Source organism: Schistocerca gregaria, chromosome 9 (genome assembly GCF_023897955.1).
Source record: "Schistocerca gregaria isolate iqSchGreg1 chromosome 9, iqSchGreg1.2, whole genome shotgun sequence".
In the NCBI taxonomy this organism is placed as follows: domain Eukaryota; kingdom Metazoa; phylum Arthropoda; class Insecta; order Orthoptera; family Acrididae; genus Schistocerca; species Schistocerca gregaria.
This window is the reverse complement of record NC_064928.1, coordinates 239806891-239826564: the sequence shown is the minus strand read 5'-3', so window position 1 is coordinate 239826564 and position 19674 is coordinate 239806891. Positions and strand designations below refer to the sequence as shown.

Genomic DNA, 19674 nt, shown 5'->3' with positions numbered 1-19674 from the left:
AAACTTAAAGTCAAAATTGGGATCACAAAATAGACAAAGTTAAGGAATTCTGCTACCTTGGATGCCAAACAGCCCATGAGACTGAAGCAAGGAGGATCTAAGATGCACACTGGCAGTTGCAAAGAGGGCAGTTTTGGCCAAGAGATGTCTATTGGCGTCAAATGTAGGCCTTAACTTGAAGAAGAACGTTCTAAGGATGTACATTTGGATCACAGCATTGTGCAATAGTGTATGATGGATAGTGAAAAAATCGCAAAGGAAGAGAATCGAAATGTTTCAGATGTGGAGCTACAGAAGAATGTTAAAATTAGGTGGACTAACAAGGAACGAGGAGGTTCTCTACAGAATCAGTGAAGAAAGAAGCATATGGAAAACTCTGGCAATAAGAAGGGACAGAGTGATAGGACATTTGTCACAGCAACAGGAATAGCCTCTGTGATGGTAGAGGGGGCTGTAGAGGGTAAAAACTGTAGGGGAAGACAGAAGTTTGAATCCAGAATGAGATTTTCACTCTGCAGCGGAGTGTGCGCTGATATGAAACTTCCTGGCAGATTAAAACTGTGTGCCCGACCGAGACTCGAACTCGGGACCTTTGCCTTTCGCGGGAAAGTGCTCTACCAACTGAGCTACCGAAGCACGACTCACGCCCGGTACTCACAGCTTTACTTCTGCCAGTATCCGTCTCCTACCTTCCAAACTTTACAGAAGCTCTTCTGCGAACCATGCAGAACTAGCACTCCTGAAAGAAAAACGTTCTGGAAACATCCCCCAGGCTGTGGCTAAGCCATGTCTCCGCAGTATCCTTTCTTTCAGGAGTGCTAGTTCTGCATGGTTCGCAGAAGAGCTTCTGTAAAGTTTGGAAGGTAGGAGACGGATACTGGCAGAAGTAAAGCTGTGAGTACCGGGCGTGAGTCGTGCTTCGGTAGCTCAGTTGGTAGAGCACTTTCCCGCGAAAGGCAAAGGTCCCGAGTTCGAGTCTCGGTCGGGCACACAGTTTTAATCTGCCAGGAAGTTTCAGAAGTTTGAATGATTGCAAATGATTGCTTACATATGTTGCAAGCGTTACTCTGAGGTGAAGAGGTTACCGAAGGAGAGGGATTTGCAGCTGGCCGCATCAAATCAGTTATTAGGACTAAAAAAATCGCTATAGGTACTTTTAGTAAGTCACAATTCTTGTTTAGATATCCCTTGAAGTCTCTGATTTTACTCCTATTGCAGAGTATGGCCTGATGATGACCTAAAACGGATTGAAACAGGTCATCGCTTTTAAATAAATGTGTATATAGATCATGACAGAATTTTTTTTCTTATTAAAAATTAAGTCTTTGGCCTAATGCGAGCTTTATTTTAACAAATTTGTGTTAACACTACTGTTGTGTTTGGTCCTCGACGCAATTGTATTACATAGTCAGTGTATTAGAGTATATTCTAGTTTATAATTATTAAATACTGTACATTAAGTAATGACACTAGTCAGCACTGACACAATGTAACAAATTTATTGTGTAATTCTATTAGTGATAGAGTACGACTTCCATATACATATAATCATGTAAGTGTGATGCGGACTGTACAGGTTGACATCAGGGCATTGGGGCTAGCACTGAAATAAAAGTTGAGTGCCATGTTACAGTTAAGCATTTCCAGCAGTAACGTTTGTTTGATGTAGGAATTAGAATCTGTTTTCATGTTTTGACCATGAAGTATATTTGGAAGGTAATCCACATCGTAAATTATTTCGTTAGTTATGATGGAGTGGGAGAGTATATGAATCGACATAATGTGACTTCCTACTGCTATCCAGATAATTCATTTTCTTGGATAAGCTGCTTCTCAAAGTCTCCTAATACTAGGAATTTCAGTTCTCTTGCATCATAAGTCTGGTGCAGCTAGCTGATGATGGCTGTCCCCCATAAAACCTGTTATTTGACTGGGAACAAATGTTGGTTCTTAGTGCCAATACATCTTATTGGGCTTTATATTTTTTCCTTGAAAGAAATCAAAATTAAGAATTGAATCATATGAAGATAACTGATACAATAACTCTATGTAAAAATTATTGGTGTGAGAAGTAACAAGAAATTTGAAGTTTTTTTTTATATTGAAGTCAGAAGTGTTTATATGCTGCACATGTTTCTGAGGATGATCTGGTTTTTAATTTTTTATAAGAATTTGTGTAGCCATGATTGCATTTTGAAATATTTTTAGGTCCTGAGTGACCAGTTTTGACTGGACTAATTGTCATCTTCGGATGAAAATATTTTAACATACGATATTGGCTGCAAAAATTGTTATTTATCACTAGTATATGTTTGAGTATACAAAAATTTAGGTGAGTAGAATTTCATATTTTCTGGAATAATCTTGCATGACCCATTTATAAAAAAGGAAAGTTTTAAAGTATTTAAATGTAATTAATCTATTTCAATCATCTACAGGTGCTTGTAGACAGCGAAAAAGACTCTGACATATTGTTTGAGCTGGCGGCCCAGATAGAAAATGAACGCCGTCTCATCATTGTGTCGTCGAGGGGAAATAAAGGCTTCGACGACACTTTCAAAACAGCTGACATCAGCGATGACAGTTGGAATGACCTTCTAGATGTCAAAGTCAGGCTGAACGGGGACCGCTACGAATGCCGCCTGCGGGACCAGGTGGCAGATGCCGATGCTCTGAAATCGCTTCTGGACGGCAAGCCGACGTTCTTGCTGGCTCTGGCGCAGCTGTCACAGCCTCTGAGGATGGGCCGGGAGCTGGAAACGCTGCCCGCCTATTACGTGCCCAGGAAGCTGGTAGACTGTCGGCTGGTGCAGAACGAGTTCTTCTCGTCTCTGGGGCGCTGGGATGTGTGCGTCATCGACAGCGCATCCTATGGGGCACTGTCATGTAAAATAGGCAAACATTCGGTCACGAGTTTTGCGCAGATGAAAAGTTGGATCCGCACTCCATCCAAATTCGATTGGCCAGTAATTGTGTTAACTGAGGAGCTGGAGAGTATTCGTGAAGCTGCCAGAACATGGCCAGTTTTGAAAATCTACGTATTACAGTTTTCTAACAAGAAATGGAAGATTGTTTACTATTTTGGGCATCCTGACAGGATTGGAGGGCACAGAATCAAGCAGAAGGTAGAGCAGTATAAGGCATTAGACACTGCATGCAATACGGTAATTGTAGAGGGGAGGCCGGGAGTGGGCAAGTCGAAGGTGCTGTCTCATGTGGCGGAGCAAATAAAAGGAAGGGACCCTGCCTGCTGGATACTGAGAATTAATCTGTTGGAGTTTTACACAGTTTTAGATGACAGTGACAGCTCTGTAGAAGACATCTTGAGGGAGGCAGTCTTTAACAAGGACGAGCTGGCCAGACTGGAGTGCGCACTGCTTCGCCACAGCCTGCTGCGGTCCCCGCGAGTCGTCTGCCTCGTGGACGGCTTCGACGAGGTGTGCCCGGATTACGTCGACAAGTGTATCGAGGTGCTGCCTCTCGTGGCACCACGCAAGGGAAAGCTCCTGGTGACGACGAGGCCAGCAGCGTTGAAGGTCTTGGAGGCGCGGATGGGTGTGTTGGCGCACTCGCTGGAGCCTTTCAGTGACTCAGAGCTGAAAGAATTCTTCACACTCCACCCGCCGAAGGGAAACACTCCAGCCATCGCCGGCCTCAACAAGAGCTTAAGGGATCTTCTGAGAATCCCTCTCTTCGCCGAAATGTTCGTAAATCTGTCACAGGAAGTAGCTGAAACATGGGACATTGTGACTCTGTACGAAACTTTCTTCCGAAATAACTTCAGAAGGCTTTACGAGGAGAAATTGTGTCAAAACTTTTCCGTTCCCGGGAAGAAGGCAGAGGTCGAGGAGAAGCTGAAGAAGCACGAGGCACAGTTGATGGCCCTCGCAGAATCAGTTCTGTCGCACGCTACGGCTGTACCGACAAAGCTGTCGTTCGATACGGACTACTTTGTGAAATCTGGAATCGTGTACCAGTTCACCAACGGGAAACCCGCATTCCTGCACAGGACCTTCGCCGAGCACTTCCTCGCCAAGTTGTGCTTCGTCACAGATAGAAAACAGTTTCGTGCGAGGGCGTACCGCAAGGCGTACGTGAACAAGAGACTGGAGTTCTTCCTCGAGTCTTTCGACCGGAGGGCAGCGAGGGGCCAGCCACTGTTGGAGGCGCTGCTGGATGGCGACGAGCGCAAGATGGCGGCGCTGCTGGGCGAGGGTGCCGACGTCGGGCAGGCAGACGCGTGCGGGCGTAGCGTCCTGCACCTGGCGGCGGCGCACCGTCTGCGCTGCCCCCTGCCCCTGCTGCGGCGGCTGTGCAGGCGTGCGGGGGTGGGCGCGCTGTCTGCGGAGGACCGCCTGCTTGGGTGGACGCCGATGAGGTATGCCGCAGAGGGCGGTCGCTGGGCCGCCGTCAAAGCACTGCTGGAGGCGGGAGGCGACGTCAGTCAACTGGGGGACTTCCGCTTGAGGCTGCACGATCCCGCACAGCTGCTGGGCGCCTTCGAACGGGGCGGATACTGGGCCCTGTACGAGCACATCTTCTCGCTCAACAATACGTCATGGAGAGCCAAGGCAGCGTGGAAGGGCGTAGGCACTCAAATGCAGGTAAATAAAAAAAAATAATCACCCATCACATTTTACGTAGTTGTAACTAACATAAACCTTTCTGGCTGGGTGTGGTGCGCGTACTGTAAGACCTTCGGTACACACACCATCAGATTATTTGACTTGTCGCTCTAACGAAGTAGGCGAGTGTCAGCAATATGTCTCGTGGTCTTATCGTGTGGTGTTTATCTTCTGCCGCTCGGTCAGACGATAGAAATGCCACTTGCAGATTGACGGTGCCCAACTTTAAACAGAACTTCATTAATTTTCACACACATTTGTTTAAATAATAAAAAATATACACATTACGTAACTTGATTCTGGATGCTATTTACAACTGACCATCTGAAGTTCCTTTGGTCTTGGTACGTTAATCTTATTCTCACATATCTATGATACTTGACAAAGTGTCTATACATTTCATGGCTACATACAGGAATATGATAATCTTGTTAAGTGCAGACTGAAACTTGACTATAGACTAATGCAGACTAATGCAGACAAATGCAGGCTAATGCAGACTTACTAATTGGAGGTCTGTTCACTCAATGTAATACTTCGCGCATTGTTGTATCACTGCGCGAGTGTGATCCGCAGGGAGAAAAGGTTCTATGTTAGCAACAATCTCATAGGCTGTGTTACATATTAATACACGTCTCTAAGGCAGCGCCATCTGGTAGTGTGGAGACGGATGAGCGCTGCGCCTGCACTGTTGTGCTTGGCGGGGCGCACTCTATTGGGAAAGTTGTGTACTGCGCTGACTACGCAGAACTATGTACACAACACTTTGCATGTTGTTGTTGTGGTCTTCAGTCCTGACACTGGTTTGATGCAGCTGTCCATGCCACTCTGTAGTGTGCAATCGTCTTCATCTCCCAGTGCCTACTGTAACCTACAGCCTTCTCAATCTGCTTTGTGTATTCATCTCTTAGTCGCCCTCTACGTTTTTTACCGTCCACGCTGCCCTTCAATACAAAATTCGTGATCCATTGATGTCTTAGAACATGTCCTACCAACCGATCCCTTTTTCTAGTCAAGTTGTGCCACAAACTCCTGGTTTGTTGTTGGTTGGTTGTTTTGGGGGGGAAGGAGACCAGACAGCGATGTCAACGGTCTCATCGGATTAGGGAAGGAAGTCGGCTGGGCCCTTTGAAAGGAACCATCCCGGCATTTGGCTGGAGCGATTTAGGGAAATCACGGAAAACCTAAACCAGGGTGACCGGACGCGGGACTGAACCGTCGTCCTTCCGAATGCGAGTCCAGTGTGCTAACCACTGCGCCACCTCTCTCGGTCCACAAACTCCTCCCAAATTCTATTCAATACCTCATCATTAGTTATGTGATTTACCCATCTAATCTTCAGCATTCTTCTGTAGCACCACATTTAGAAAGCTTCTTTTCTCTTTTTGTCTACACTATTTATCGTCCATGTTTCACTTCCACACACAGCTACACTCCATACAAATAATTTCAGAAACGACTCCCTGCGACTTAAATCTATACTCGATGTTAACAAATTTCTCTTCTTCTGAAACGCTTTCCTTGCCATTGCTAGTCTTCATTTTATATCCTCTCTACATCGACCATTATCAGTTATTTTTCTCCCCAAATAGCAAAACCCCTTTACTACTTTAGGTGTCTCATTTCCTAATCTAATACCCTCAGCACCACCCGATTTAAATCGACTACATTCCATTACCCTCATTTTGCTTTCGTTGATGTTCATCTTATATCCTCCTTTCAAGATACTGTCCATTCCGTCCAACTGCTCCTACAAGTCCTTTGCTGTCTCTGACAGAATTACAATGTCATCGGCGAGCCTCAAAGTTTTTATTTCTTCTCCATGGATTTTAATACCTACTCTGAATTTTTCTTTTGTTTCCTTTACTGCTTGCTCAATATACAGATTGAATAACATCGGGGAGAGGCTACAACCCTGTCTCACTCCCTTCAAAACCACTGCTTCCCTTTCATGTCCCCCGACTCTGATAACTGCCATGTGGTATCTGTACCTTTACATATTGTGGGTAAATACTTTACCTGTGGGGAAAAAAAAGCCAGCACTAGTGCGACAAGTGAAGCACTGATTTTTTTTTTCTCAGTTCCTCCGCCAAGTTCAGTACAATAGAGCTCGTGACGAATCACTTGAGCCACTAGTAAAGAGATTGCACTAGATGTTTAAATGACATCAAATGTTTGAGTATTGTCTCAGAAACTGGTCGTATTGTGTAAGAGTATGGAAAATTAAAATATTGTGAATTTCAACATGGTGCTCTTATCAGTTCCTTCAAAAACTCACTTTTTGTAAAATTCTAAGGGGCCAATAATATTAAAGCTAAAAATCTCTAGTTTCGGAATAAAGTTTTCAGCAAGCTCTTTTACTTTGTGAATTATTCCATTTTTTTGAAATGTTAGAGGCACACAATATTAAAGTTATACTTTGGAATCAGGTTGAATTCATCGTAAAACATATGGTATGTGTTTCCATGAAGATACCTCATCTACTTTTTCAGTTATTGAGAAAAAACCAATTTAGCTTTAGAGGACATTGGAGAGACGTTGTCGCCCACTCCGCACAACTCTCCGTCATTATCAGTATGTTCAGATGCAGGCTCTGCTGCTGTCATAAGGCTACGGCTCTGATACTACAGTTTAAACGCCGGCGAACTCAGAACGGTGAAGATTTTGAAGTCACCTGTCCCCAATCTCGCCTCTGTGATCCCAGCCACATTCGACTCCCCAGGATGAGTTGATATGTCTCCATCACTTCTTTCTATAGATGGTCCTGAGTGGTCATCCCAACATGATATAATGCGTGAACTCTCCTGGTATTTTTCCGATCTGTACACTAGAATGGCATCAGACAGTACATTATCTGCTGATTTGACATCCCTCGTTGATGGTGTTGTTACACTAACTCTCTATGAGTTTTTGACAGCCTTCACCGTAATGAGTTATCTTAACATTGTAGTTCGCTCTCCTTCACGCAGATTTCCGGGTTTAGATGGGCTTTGCAAAGAATTATTTGTTCGGTTTTAGCCTGTGATAGGAGATATGATGACATTCTTGGTGAATGAAGTGGTTTCAAGGTACACAGTCCGCCCTCATTTAAGGTGGGGAAAATTGTTTCAGTTCTACAAAAGACTGGACGTCTGTCCATGGATAAAGTCTGACTGATAATGATGCTCAATATTTATTATAAAATCGTAGTGATGAATAGCTGTTTTTAGGTTTTGTTTGCTGGCATTGCCGCTTGTTATCAAAGTTGTCTCCCAGGTCGTAATCTCCTGACTACCAGTGTTGAATGTCGTAATCTCAGTTCGATTGGTTCCACATTTCCTTTCTTGGAAGCTTTACATTTTATTGATTTTATCATGCATTTGACTGAGTTAGTCATGATTTTCTGAGGGGTGTTGGTTTTAATGATACTGCAGAAACGGAACTTCACCTCTCTACTTACTGGTATTCAGGCATCTACTGATGTGATCGGTCATTTTACTCCACCCATAGCAATGTATCGAGGTGTCCCACAGGGGAGCCCTTTATCTATGTTATAATTTGTGCTATTTTTGGAACCCTTATTACGAATCATAACTGCTCGATTGGGTGGAAAGTTGTGTGTTGAGCAAAGCCCATTTTTTCGGCCAAATTTTTCGCATTCCTGCAATGATATCCTGCGAGGTACAACGATTATCGAGCAAGTTTATCTGGTGAAACTCTATTATCCATGTGCGCTCTGAGGTTATGGTGAGATCCAAGCTGATGAGAGGTTTGGCCCTCCCTGATGTTAGGGCCAAGGCGTCTGCTTTATTTTTTCGATGCACTCTTAATGCGTCTTTGCGTCCCTCCGTCACTTACAGCATGCCTTTCTCTGACCTGCGAACTTAACCCCTTGAATAAATGTTGGTTAAATAATAAATTTAGACATATTTGTGAATTGTTCCTTGATGTCAGTTATTTGCTGGTTGCTACTCTCTACCAGTCGCACCTCTCTGTCAAAATGCTATTATTATGGAAATTTCCAAATCGCACTTCCTCTGCGTAGTCCATATCAACAGCGACAGATTGGAAGGTTTGGTGTACTCATGTTGAGCAAAAAGGGTGATCTGTAGTATTTACTTAGAAGAAGAACTTCTTAGCCGAGATCACTATAAAAACTTTATTACAGATAACTGATTTCAGTAAAACTGGATTACCATCGCCAGACCTTCACAAAGGTTATTACAAACATCTTGTCCCAGCTACACACAAAATCCTTCCATTTCATTTCCAGGTACATGACAGATGAAATGAGCAATGCATTGGCACATGAAAATTAAAGTTATTATGTACATCATAAGTCACCAAAACAACGTTTCCGTAACATATCATTCCTACCAGGATGCCGCAAGAGTCTTGATAACTAACGAAAATAAGTATGGGTTTTGAGGTTTAAGGTTTTTGCACGCAATTTCATTTTAATGTTTACAAGACATATTTGGAAAGTAATAACCATTTTACAAGAGAAGCTTATATCTTCAGTGAATTAGAGAGATTTTGTTGGTGGTTTTAGTTTTCTACGAACATGATTAACTTTCCTACATAATCGCCTTTCACTTCCGCAAGGGAAACACCACACCTGGAATAGCTACAACTGAATAACAGTGATTTTAAAATCCGAAGGCGCATTCTGTCATACTTAAAGGTCATGCTTCAGTCAAACTCTCCATTTATGTGCAGTCAGTGTTTAGTAGTGAATGGTATTACAGATTATAGAAGCACAGCTCGCTGAATAAACAATGCCGTGTAACTGACAACTATTATGACCAGTAGATTTACAACAGTCGTAAATGACTTACTCTTTGCCAAAAACACTGCTCGAAACAGTATATGTTAACAGATCATGGCGTCTTTTTCTCCCAAAACCAACGGTGCTATGTTTTCATACGCTCTTAAAAGTGCAAATGTGGAGGTAAGACACATGATTAAATCACAGGTGAACAGAACAGTAGACTCACTTGACAAGGCCAATATGTCGACATGTTGCAACATTTTCATTTATCTATGCTGCAGTAGCACAACATAAAAAGCCACCGCAGTCCTTCACTATCCAGATCTTTGCCATGTTTTCCATAAAAGCATGACACAAATTTCATATACTTTGAAGGGTGCTTCATAATTATGTTTGAATCTACATTGCATTTTCATTGTTGGAAAAGTCTTATGATACCAATGAATAATTCCTTATTCTGTAAACTCTTTCTTACTAATAATCTTGTTTATCATCAGTAATATCGTGAAAAAATTCATTCTATTGACATACTCTGATGTTTTACAGATTGCTCTGTCCCTGATCTCTGCAAAAATGCCAAGACAGTCGCTCAGAGTCATTGCCGAAAAGGCCAGGGAGGAAGGACACCATACGGTAAGCAAAGCAATAGATTACAATACCTGTTTCTAAGGAAAACCCTATGCTAACTAAAATCGAGCATTGCAATAATTCAATGGTGAAAATTGTAAATTTGAACCAGACTACTTCTCGAACCCGTATCTCTCATTTAACATGAGTAATTTCCTTAGCCGCCACAGCTTTCTCGACATGCTTCCCAGCTGACTCAAATTCTCAACTTATTATATGCTTCCAATATCCGGATGGTCGAGGTAGTTGAGGAAACTACTCGCATTAAGCAGGAGATAGGGGTTGAAGGCCTGGTCCAGCAAAAATTGTTGACTTTTACAATCTCCCATTAACTTCTATAGAGCTCTTATAACATTATGTGGCCAGTTGTGCTCCAGTTCTGTTCTGGTTGGGTTTTTGCTGTACTGGTATTGTAATGTGATCATATCATGGGTACAGAAAATTCACAGTATTTTAATGTTTATTTATTTATTCGAACAGTCTTTTAAAGACCACATTAATTGAATGTTTCAGTTCTTGCCATGTACACTCTTCTTTCTCATGACTCACTTCATTTTATATATTCTGATCCATTTTTCCAGAGTTGGTAGATGTTAAGAGACTGTTTTGTCTTTCTCTCTTATTCATCTCTGAAGACCACTTTTTGACTTTTGTCCTAAATGTTATGTGAGTATTATATTGTTTGCTGATTTGAGGTCAGTTACTGTCTCCATAAACCATGATGATTGTCGTTTTGGCATTCTACATGATTTTGTTTGAGTAGAATTGTAATATTCAAATAATCTGATACATGAAAATGTTCAAGTGTTACTGAGAGTCCAAATTTCCATTTCTTATTTTCGCCTTCAGTTGGTTTACAGTGAAATTAATGTAAGTTAACAACAAAATAAAATATTATGTGCTCACATACATTGTCAACTATACACTGGCAACTACCAAGATAATGATAATTTTAAAAGTGTAAACATTTGAACAAATAAATGAAATTTAATATATGTGAATAGGGGATTCCTAACAAGGGAAACACCCCATCACATTTAGTGGTAAGATGGCTCAGTGGATAGCCTGTCAGAAACTGAACACACATCACGCCTGAAAACAGGAAGGAGGTATGAAAGTGTGAAAAAAGAAGGAAACCGGAAACCGTCTATTCTCAAGATACGCAACACGGAGCGAATTGGAAGAGGCATCACGTCATGCTTTATGGTCACGATGTTGGACTGCAAAAAGGGAGATTCTTGTTCAGATCTCCCTTGTGCCCCATATTTTGTATCCAAAAAATTATGAACTGTTCATCCAGCCATTGACGTGTCTGTTCTCCTGTAGTCTTGGAAATTGTCATACTGTACATTGGTTATAGAATATGAATAATGTGGTAAGAACGTATTACAGTTCGAAGTAAATGTGATGAATAGAGAGAGCAGCTGATATGCTGCATAGACTTCTCACAGAAATGAAAACAACAAATAAACTGGTTCATATGGCTCTGAGCACTATGGGACTTAACATCTGAGGTCTTCAGTCCCCTAGAACTAACCTAACTAATCCATACCTGAGGCAGGATTGGAACATGCGACCGTAGCAGTCGCGCGGTTCCACACTGAAGTGCCCAGAACCGCTCGGCCACAGCGGCCGGCAATAAACTGTTGTGAACTATGTTCCAACATAGGAGTTCAAGAGTCGAAGCTTCCAAACTGGAACGCAAGTACAAATAGCCATGTAATCATGGGATTCCAGTGTCGAATTCTGGTGAAAACACACAAGATCTTGGATACAAAACTGCTAATGGTTCGGACACCACTGTAAGCTGTAGGTCCAGTGCAAGATAACTGCTCTGTGGTATGAGGACACTACGCCTAAACAAACAAACATCAAAACAGATCAGACACACAACGGATATCAACTGACTACAGTGCACGGCGGAGAGAGGATTCCTGTTGACGAAGCTACCAGGCTGACAGTGGATTGTCTGTGCCTCTACTTGTGAGCGTGTTAAATACATGAGTGATATTCCGTGGGTAACATGAATCCAGCAAATATAGCTCACGGCTTGCATAACAGGATCCATGAACATTTTCCGAACTTATGCAACCTAATGTACAAGTTATTTAAGCGATTGGATAACTGTGTAATAGCCGGCCGTGGTGGTCTAGCGGTTCTAGGCGCGCAGTCCGGAACCGCTCGACTGCTACGGTCGCAGGTTCGAATCCTGCCTCGGGCATGGATGTCTGTGATGTCCTTAGGTTAGTTAGGTTTAAGTAGTTCTAAGTTCTAGGGGACTGATGACCAGAGTAGTTAAGTCCCATAGTGCTCAGAGCCATTTGAACCATTTTTTTGAACTGTGTAATATTTGTATGATTGTTTCCAACATTTATTAATGAAATGGTGATGAAGATGCGGTGTTGATTGACACAGGGCTGTATGTACTAGATGATGAGAATGTTGATGATCCATACGAAGAAAATGAAAGAGAGATGCTGCAATGTCAATCTGATGACATTTTGTTGGGATAGATGAAAGAAATGCCCCAATACACAGTATTGTCCAAACCAATTAAAAGACGCAAACGTAGGTTATGAAGTGAAGTTACAAATAAATTCAAGAAGTTTAAAGCGATGGGGGAAGAAAGCACAGTTAAATACTGTAAAGAATTCATGGAACGAGGAGGAACCTGAAGACGGAAGTTAAGTGAATTAGAAAACCATATAGGGGCAATACCAACAATTTATTGAAGCCAGAAATGAATTAAGTGCATGATACAGACTCACAAATTTGGTGATGCATTATGGTGAAAAAATCGGTCTGGCTTTAATTCTATTCACTTTCAAAAGGAAATACAAAATTACGAGCAGAAAGATTAGGAAATATGTAAGCATATCCTATGTTGATTTGCAGACTGTTCCGAGAAGTTTGTTACAGCACCTAACGCCAAATTCCAACAATACGAAGACAGATTTATCATCAACGCAAAACAGTCCTGTTTTAATTATGAAATGATGACCCACACTTAGTCCTTCATTGGAGGAGATGTCACTAAATGTAGTGTAGAACAGGTGCATGCCACTTCCCACAGTTGCACCATACAATATTGCCTTGACCAAGCAGAATTTCTTTTCCCTACATTTCACTCAAGTTTACAGGAAAAATGGTGTATTTGGGCTCCAAGTTCAGCAACAGGTCAACAGGATTCTTGTGCAAACCCCCAATGTCATTGTGAATAGTAGTGTGTCAGACAGAATGGAGAAAATACTAGTGAAAGATCTTAATGAACGCTGCTTAGTGAACATTGAGCTTTCTTTACTCCTTGGCAGCTACACAGGACATAAGGATCAGGAATTATACAATTTTGATGTGGTAGTGGATTTGGTTCCCATTTCTCCAAGTTGTACATCTCTTGTGCAACTTAAATGTGTGTGACTTTAGATAACTTATGTTAAAAACATATTTTGATAGCGCATAGGGAAAACTGTGTGATTGTGAGACTTAAGTTCATTTGTTGCAGCTTCTGCGACAAACTACTACGTTTTCAAAATTTCCTTTTGAGTGATCGCATCCACATCCGTAGGAGAATCTAGATTGGGCAAGGGGGCATATCTCACTAACTCACCAGGTGTAAAAAAAATAGGTGCATCAATAAGAAAATCCTATCACATCACGTGTATGTCACCAATGTTGTGAATGACACACCAGGCGTATTTTCCGGTGGCGGGTTCGGTTGGCTGGGAGTTGTAGCGTACTCCTGTAATCCCATCCTACTGGGAGGCCGTTGTGTGGAAGGGACTGTACTGATGAGACAGTTCGGGCACTTCAACGTATTGGAGCGTCCGCAGGGATACTATCTCTAAAACCTGGTGGCAGGATTTCGAAGTAACTTGTCATCAAATGTTTGCAATTCTCGTTCGAGAAGCACTTCCTTTCGTTTGCTAATAGAGTCGTTGTGCAGAATCATGTTTCATTATAGGTCTCTTCCTTACATCTCGCTATTGCAAACGGACTTTAACACCATGACACAAACACAAATTTGAATACGGTGGATGGACACGCGAGTGACCTCGTGGACAGCTCATAATTTTATGGGGGAAAAAAGGGTCGGGCAAGAGTGGTCTCCTGCTTTGCAGTCCATTACCATGACGACATGGGTCTACCAGTTCACTCGATGTTGCACATCTTGAGCTTGTACCATTTCACTATTTCAAGTTTTCTTCTTTTTTCGCAGTTCAGTACACCTTCCTGTTTTCATGCTTGATCTGTGTTCAGTTTTTGATGGGATATCCATTGGACCTTCTTACCAATAGAACTGAGGGGGATTCGATGAGGAGCTTCCCTTGTAAGTACATACATAATGCAAAAGATATCATTAAAACGAAACCTTTTATGCCTTCTGTGATATCAGAAAGAGCAAATATGTGTAAAGAAACACCAAGATGACCCTTTATAGAACACTTTCACTCCAGTTTTAACATATGCATGTAAAAATCTGGAATGTAAAGGATATTTAAGAGCAAAGTAGTATGTAAAATTTTTGGAGCGGTGAAGGGTCTGGTAATTGGAAGATGGAACAATCTAAGAAAATGTGAAAGAGTATGATGTAATAAAAGAATTTAACATTATGGCAAGTACAAAGAAGGATTATGTTGAGTGGGATTGGAAGGAGGCAGAATCCCAAAAAATGTGGTGCAATAATCACCAGAAGGGAGAAAACGTTAATGGCAGGTGCAAAAGAGAGCTTTTAGTAATGTCAGATTGGGAGTAACAATTCCCGAAAACAAATATATCCGAATGTTATAGAATATCGAAATCGAATTTAGATCACCAATATAAATAGCAGCTCAGCCTGCTTTAGTCACTCGCATCTGGGCTGCCCTTCAGTTTAAAGTGATTGCCTTTTCCAGTAAATCTGCCTTATAGTCTGATCATCAGCCAAACACAAGTTGAAAGATTCTGATATTGTAGTCTTAACTTAAAGGAATCACGGTTTTCACAAGACCAGTTTTAAGTCACATCCTCAAGAGTTGGATCACCTCAAAATTTGTCCATTTATACCTTGAACAACAAAACTACAAATACACTGTGCGTGTAAGTATACTTAAAAAATGAAAAATCGATGTATACAATAAAAATCAAATTCATTACTGAATTAAGTATTCTCATCTGTTTTATTTAGATTATATTCTATTGCATCATTGATTAATTAATTTAGTATGTTCTGTATACATTTTAGGTCTAATGGAATATATGTCTGAATATATCTGATAGGGAAAATGGTCAACATGCTGTCAAACATGTGATATATTGTGAACCAGGGAGAACTTGGTATTGAAGATAGTATGATATATTATAAAACAGCAGGAGTAATAAATGCACAATGTATTTTATTACGCTTAGCCTATGTACTCAATAGCTGGTGAGACAAAGCGGCAAGGAAAGTATAATCAGGCTGTTGAGGAATGGGGAATTAATTGTAATCTCCCATCTATATTTGTTTCTGTCTGAAATTTAGCCCAACTTTACCTCCCACTCCATAAACTATGTACCAAAACTATGTACCCATGAACTGTTATTCAACTTAAATTAGTGTGCTAACCTTTGACTAAACAGAACCTAATTTGAAATGAACTCCAACTGATCTGGATACAACTTTTTTAAATGTTAAAAGCACAACTGAAGTAAAACAATTATCTGGCCCTAATAAAAATTTTTACTTACCTCACATGCTGACAACAATACTGCATATTTCTCAAAAGCACAGTGGCTAACAGTAAGCAGGCAGCAACTAAGATTTCTGTTTCTAAATACATATACAATCTGTAGGTTGTGGAAATGAATAATGACAAACAACTGGTTTGGGACAGTTATTCATATGAAATGATATGCCAAGACAAAAATTTTAGAACGAAGTATACATTAAAGAAAGAGAGTAATACTTCACATGATCTTCACATATAACATGGGTCTGAACAATACTAGGCTTAACAAAGTAAACAATGATTTAAAGAGGGTACAGTGTTAACAGAATTTCTATAAAAATCAAATAGCTTAATAAGTTAATATGTTAATCCACGACTCAGGGAAATGAGGTGATCTTTTTCTCAGCTTTGAGCAAGGTAACTAGCTGACAGTAATAATTCCGAAAATTAGGTTCACAGTGCTGCAGTCTTACCTCTAACTTCTCTTTAAAAACTATTACATTATTAAAAATTTATTTTCCTTTCACCTTTATATTCATTCTTGTTATCGTTTACAATAAATATTTATCTAACAGATACAATCACAAGTCAACACAGCACTGCTAAACATGTCCATCACCTACCACACTTAAACTAAGAATGTATCAAACTGCATATGACCAAAGATTATTTAACAGTAACATATCTTGCTCTCTCTCTCTGACATGCACATCACTGAAATACAAAAATCAAAATGATGTGATCCCCTTATGTATCCCCACCATCCCCCAGTAGAATTTTGTATGAGGTTCATTTCAGGTAGGAATGGGATGAGGACAAAATTCTAAACATTATGGATTGGAATAAACAAAAAAACGTTACATATACAAAGGGGAAAAATTGTTTTACAGGAATATGAGTTAAAAAACTATAAGTGAAAATTTATACAATACTCAACACTGAGTGAATGATTACTGCACAGGGCTATATTCAAAGTTTATATGTTACATTTTGTATTGAAGTAGTATTTTGTAGCACGCAGGAAGTAGGTTACAGTGTCTGTATCACACAAGGCTTACATAGTCACATATGTGAAGAGTTATTTGCATGATGAAAGTTGGTAGAAGAGTGTCCTTCTCACAAATGACCTAACTTTCTTTAGCTCGTTGCAGTTATGTATCTATTGTAAGGAATGATGGGGAATCAGACTCAGTGAGACTAAACACAACTCTCAGCTGACAACCCCACATGCACAAACGGTAAAACGTCGTATCTGCTTGAAGCAGATTGCAGGTCCATTGATAACTCCAAAGCCACCCTGCAGTATCGTAGAGTTCTTTATAAGAGTCAGTTGCAGCTTGTATCAGCAAAGTATGTCAACATGTGACTGACAATATTTCAGTAGACATTTCTTTTGTTCTGGCAACTCTCAATCGTATGTCTCTAAAAAAACTAAGAAAAAATAGCAGCGTTCTTTGATAATAATGAATTACAGAAACATTAAACATGTAATAGACATGATAATAAACAATTATAATATCTGTACAGAATTACCTGATAGGAGATTCTAAATCTGTTCAAACATATATGTTTGTGTGGACATCAGTGAAATACAAAAAAGTATAGGGAGTAAGGTAGAGAGACACATAAGGATAGAGATCACACACAAAACAAACACACAAGGATAGTGGTTACACCCACAGATAAGGAGAACACAAATATATAATTAGGAAAAACATGGATCATGGAGTAACCATGGTTCACATCAAAGAATGTTTTGCACAACCAGTTTATGCAATCAGACAAATGTCAGCCTATGATTATACCTCATATGGTCAGTAATTAGCTTGCTATCTAGATATATTTCATGCTTTAGTTCATGCACCTTGTAATACTTTTGCCTATAAGTTCATCAGATTTTCAACAAATACCACTGTTTACTGTACTTTTTGCTTATTTCTGTCACATGTATCAAGCATTCTCACAAGTTCATACTTTTTAACTCCATTGCCTCACCTAACCATTTGTTGTCTTTGCTCTACCTAGCTATTTATCATCTTTACCCTGCCTAACCATTTCTCATCTTTGTCCTACCTAACCATTTGTCATATTAATCTTTATAGCTATTTTTGTTTTTACTTTTTTCTCTTTGTTTCCTCCTTACACATCTTAAATAACTCACGAGAGCTCCTAACAGTACTATACTCAACATAATTATTGTACTAACATCCTATAGTAACAATTTATACAGAGAACATACATTATGACCAAACACAAATGACATAAATATAATATGCAAATACAATCTGACAATTCCTTAAGTTAAAGTAATTCATGTAATTGTGTTACATCATATGTACATACAAGGGGACAGTGTGCAATGTCACACATGTTAGTAGAAAAATAGATATAAAAGCATGTTATACTATTCCATGGCAAAAAGAATAAAGCTGAAAAGTAAAAAATGAATCATTTTGTACATACATAATGTTTATCTGTTAGACAAAGACAAGAGAGATTAGCTTACAGATTTCAGTAGGAGTTATATTTGGGCTGCATATCAATCTGAAAAAACAATGTCATTCATCAGTATAAATAAGAAAACAGACGTTACCACAAAGACAAAATCACAAAAAATTCAATGAGGTACCACATATTAAAGAGTGTTTCACAGTACATAGTAGCAATCAATGCTGAGCCACGTCTTTGCAAAACATTTTCTGTGCACAAATGGGGACAAAAATATACAGTTCTCAAATTATTGTAATGTATAACTGTTACCTGCTGTGTTGTTCAGATGAAAAAGTGACAGTATCTATTTAGTAAAAAGGTTGAATAATTTGCATCATATAATTATAAACTCCACTTGAAAGAAATAATTGTATTGTCTCAAGTCACAATACCTTCATTCACTATTGTCGTCCAGCCACACCTTTTTAAAATTTTACGTTTTACACAAAATGCATCCACATGGCATAAAAACTGACTACAACAAGGAACAGAGTCCCCTATGCCCTAACCATTACTCACTCTTTTTCCTCATTAATCATCATAATCATTGTCTCATTCTATTACAGTATCTATCATAAATCTCATGTACCTCACCAACAGAAATCTCAGTATCCTATTACAACATTATCCTATTGCAATATTCGCTGCCTCTGTCTCAATATACACTTCAAATACCAATTCCCTGCTCTATTTTCATTAACGTATTTCCACACAAACAACACCCCATAGCTATAATCATAAATATTACTGTTCAGTAAACGTAGCTTCACTAGCTCACCTCATTGTGAAAAACTTCTTACATCAAAATACCTATCACTTTTCTTTCCAGACAACACAATTACCATCCTATAACATCCTGTATACCTCATCGAAAGTGGTAGAAAATGTTATATGTCTCTGTATTAACACCACTGTGTATAGCCACAAATAACTCGGAAGAGAACAATCCATTGCTGATAACCAGTGTTCCCTCTCAGAACTGTTTTAAATAAATACTGTCAATGTTGATTTTATTAGAAATTATTTATTCCTATTCGGATCCTAGATGAAATTTCAAACTTCATAGCAGTTTCTCCAACTTATGGATCATGGCAGCAAATCGCTTGATTTGTTGCAGGATAAATTAAGTTTATTGCATGACGGTAGTGGCTCTGTCATGCAGTGCTATAGCATTGTTTATTGCTAACTGTTACTGTGCTCTGTAATGCAAGAAATATTTTTGAATAGGTGACTTGTAGTCCTGTACATGGGTACAACGTTAGTAAATAGAATTATTCCATATATTGTGTGATATGTCATATATGATGACACTCCTCGCTCTTGTGGGTCTGAATCATTTGAATTTAATTATTTTATATATGGTTTGACATGCGAAATATGACGCTCACAAAACCTTCATTTTGTAAGTCATGACTGCTAACACTGTAAGTAAAAATAATTGTGTTCAAAGCGGCATCCCTGTCTCACCAGTCTGCGTTTTACTTTAAAAAATTTC

General features: G+C 39.8%; 1 protein-coding gene across 1 annotated transcript in view; it reads left to right on the top strand.

Annotated features, from left to right (window-relative positions):
- LOC126291872 (uncharacterized) overlaps positions 1 to 19674 on the top strand; it is an 89617-nt gene that overhangs the window by 62195 nt on the left and 7748 nt on the right. The window contains exons 4-5 of the mRNA XM_049985592.1: positions 2439 to 4604; positions 9922 to 10008. Coding sequence (XP_049841549.1) covers positions 2439 to 4604; positions 9922 to 10008 — 2253 coding nt within the window. The remainder of the gene's footprint in view (positions 1 to 2438; positions 4605 to 9921; positions 10009 to 19674) is intronic.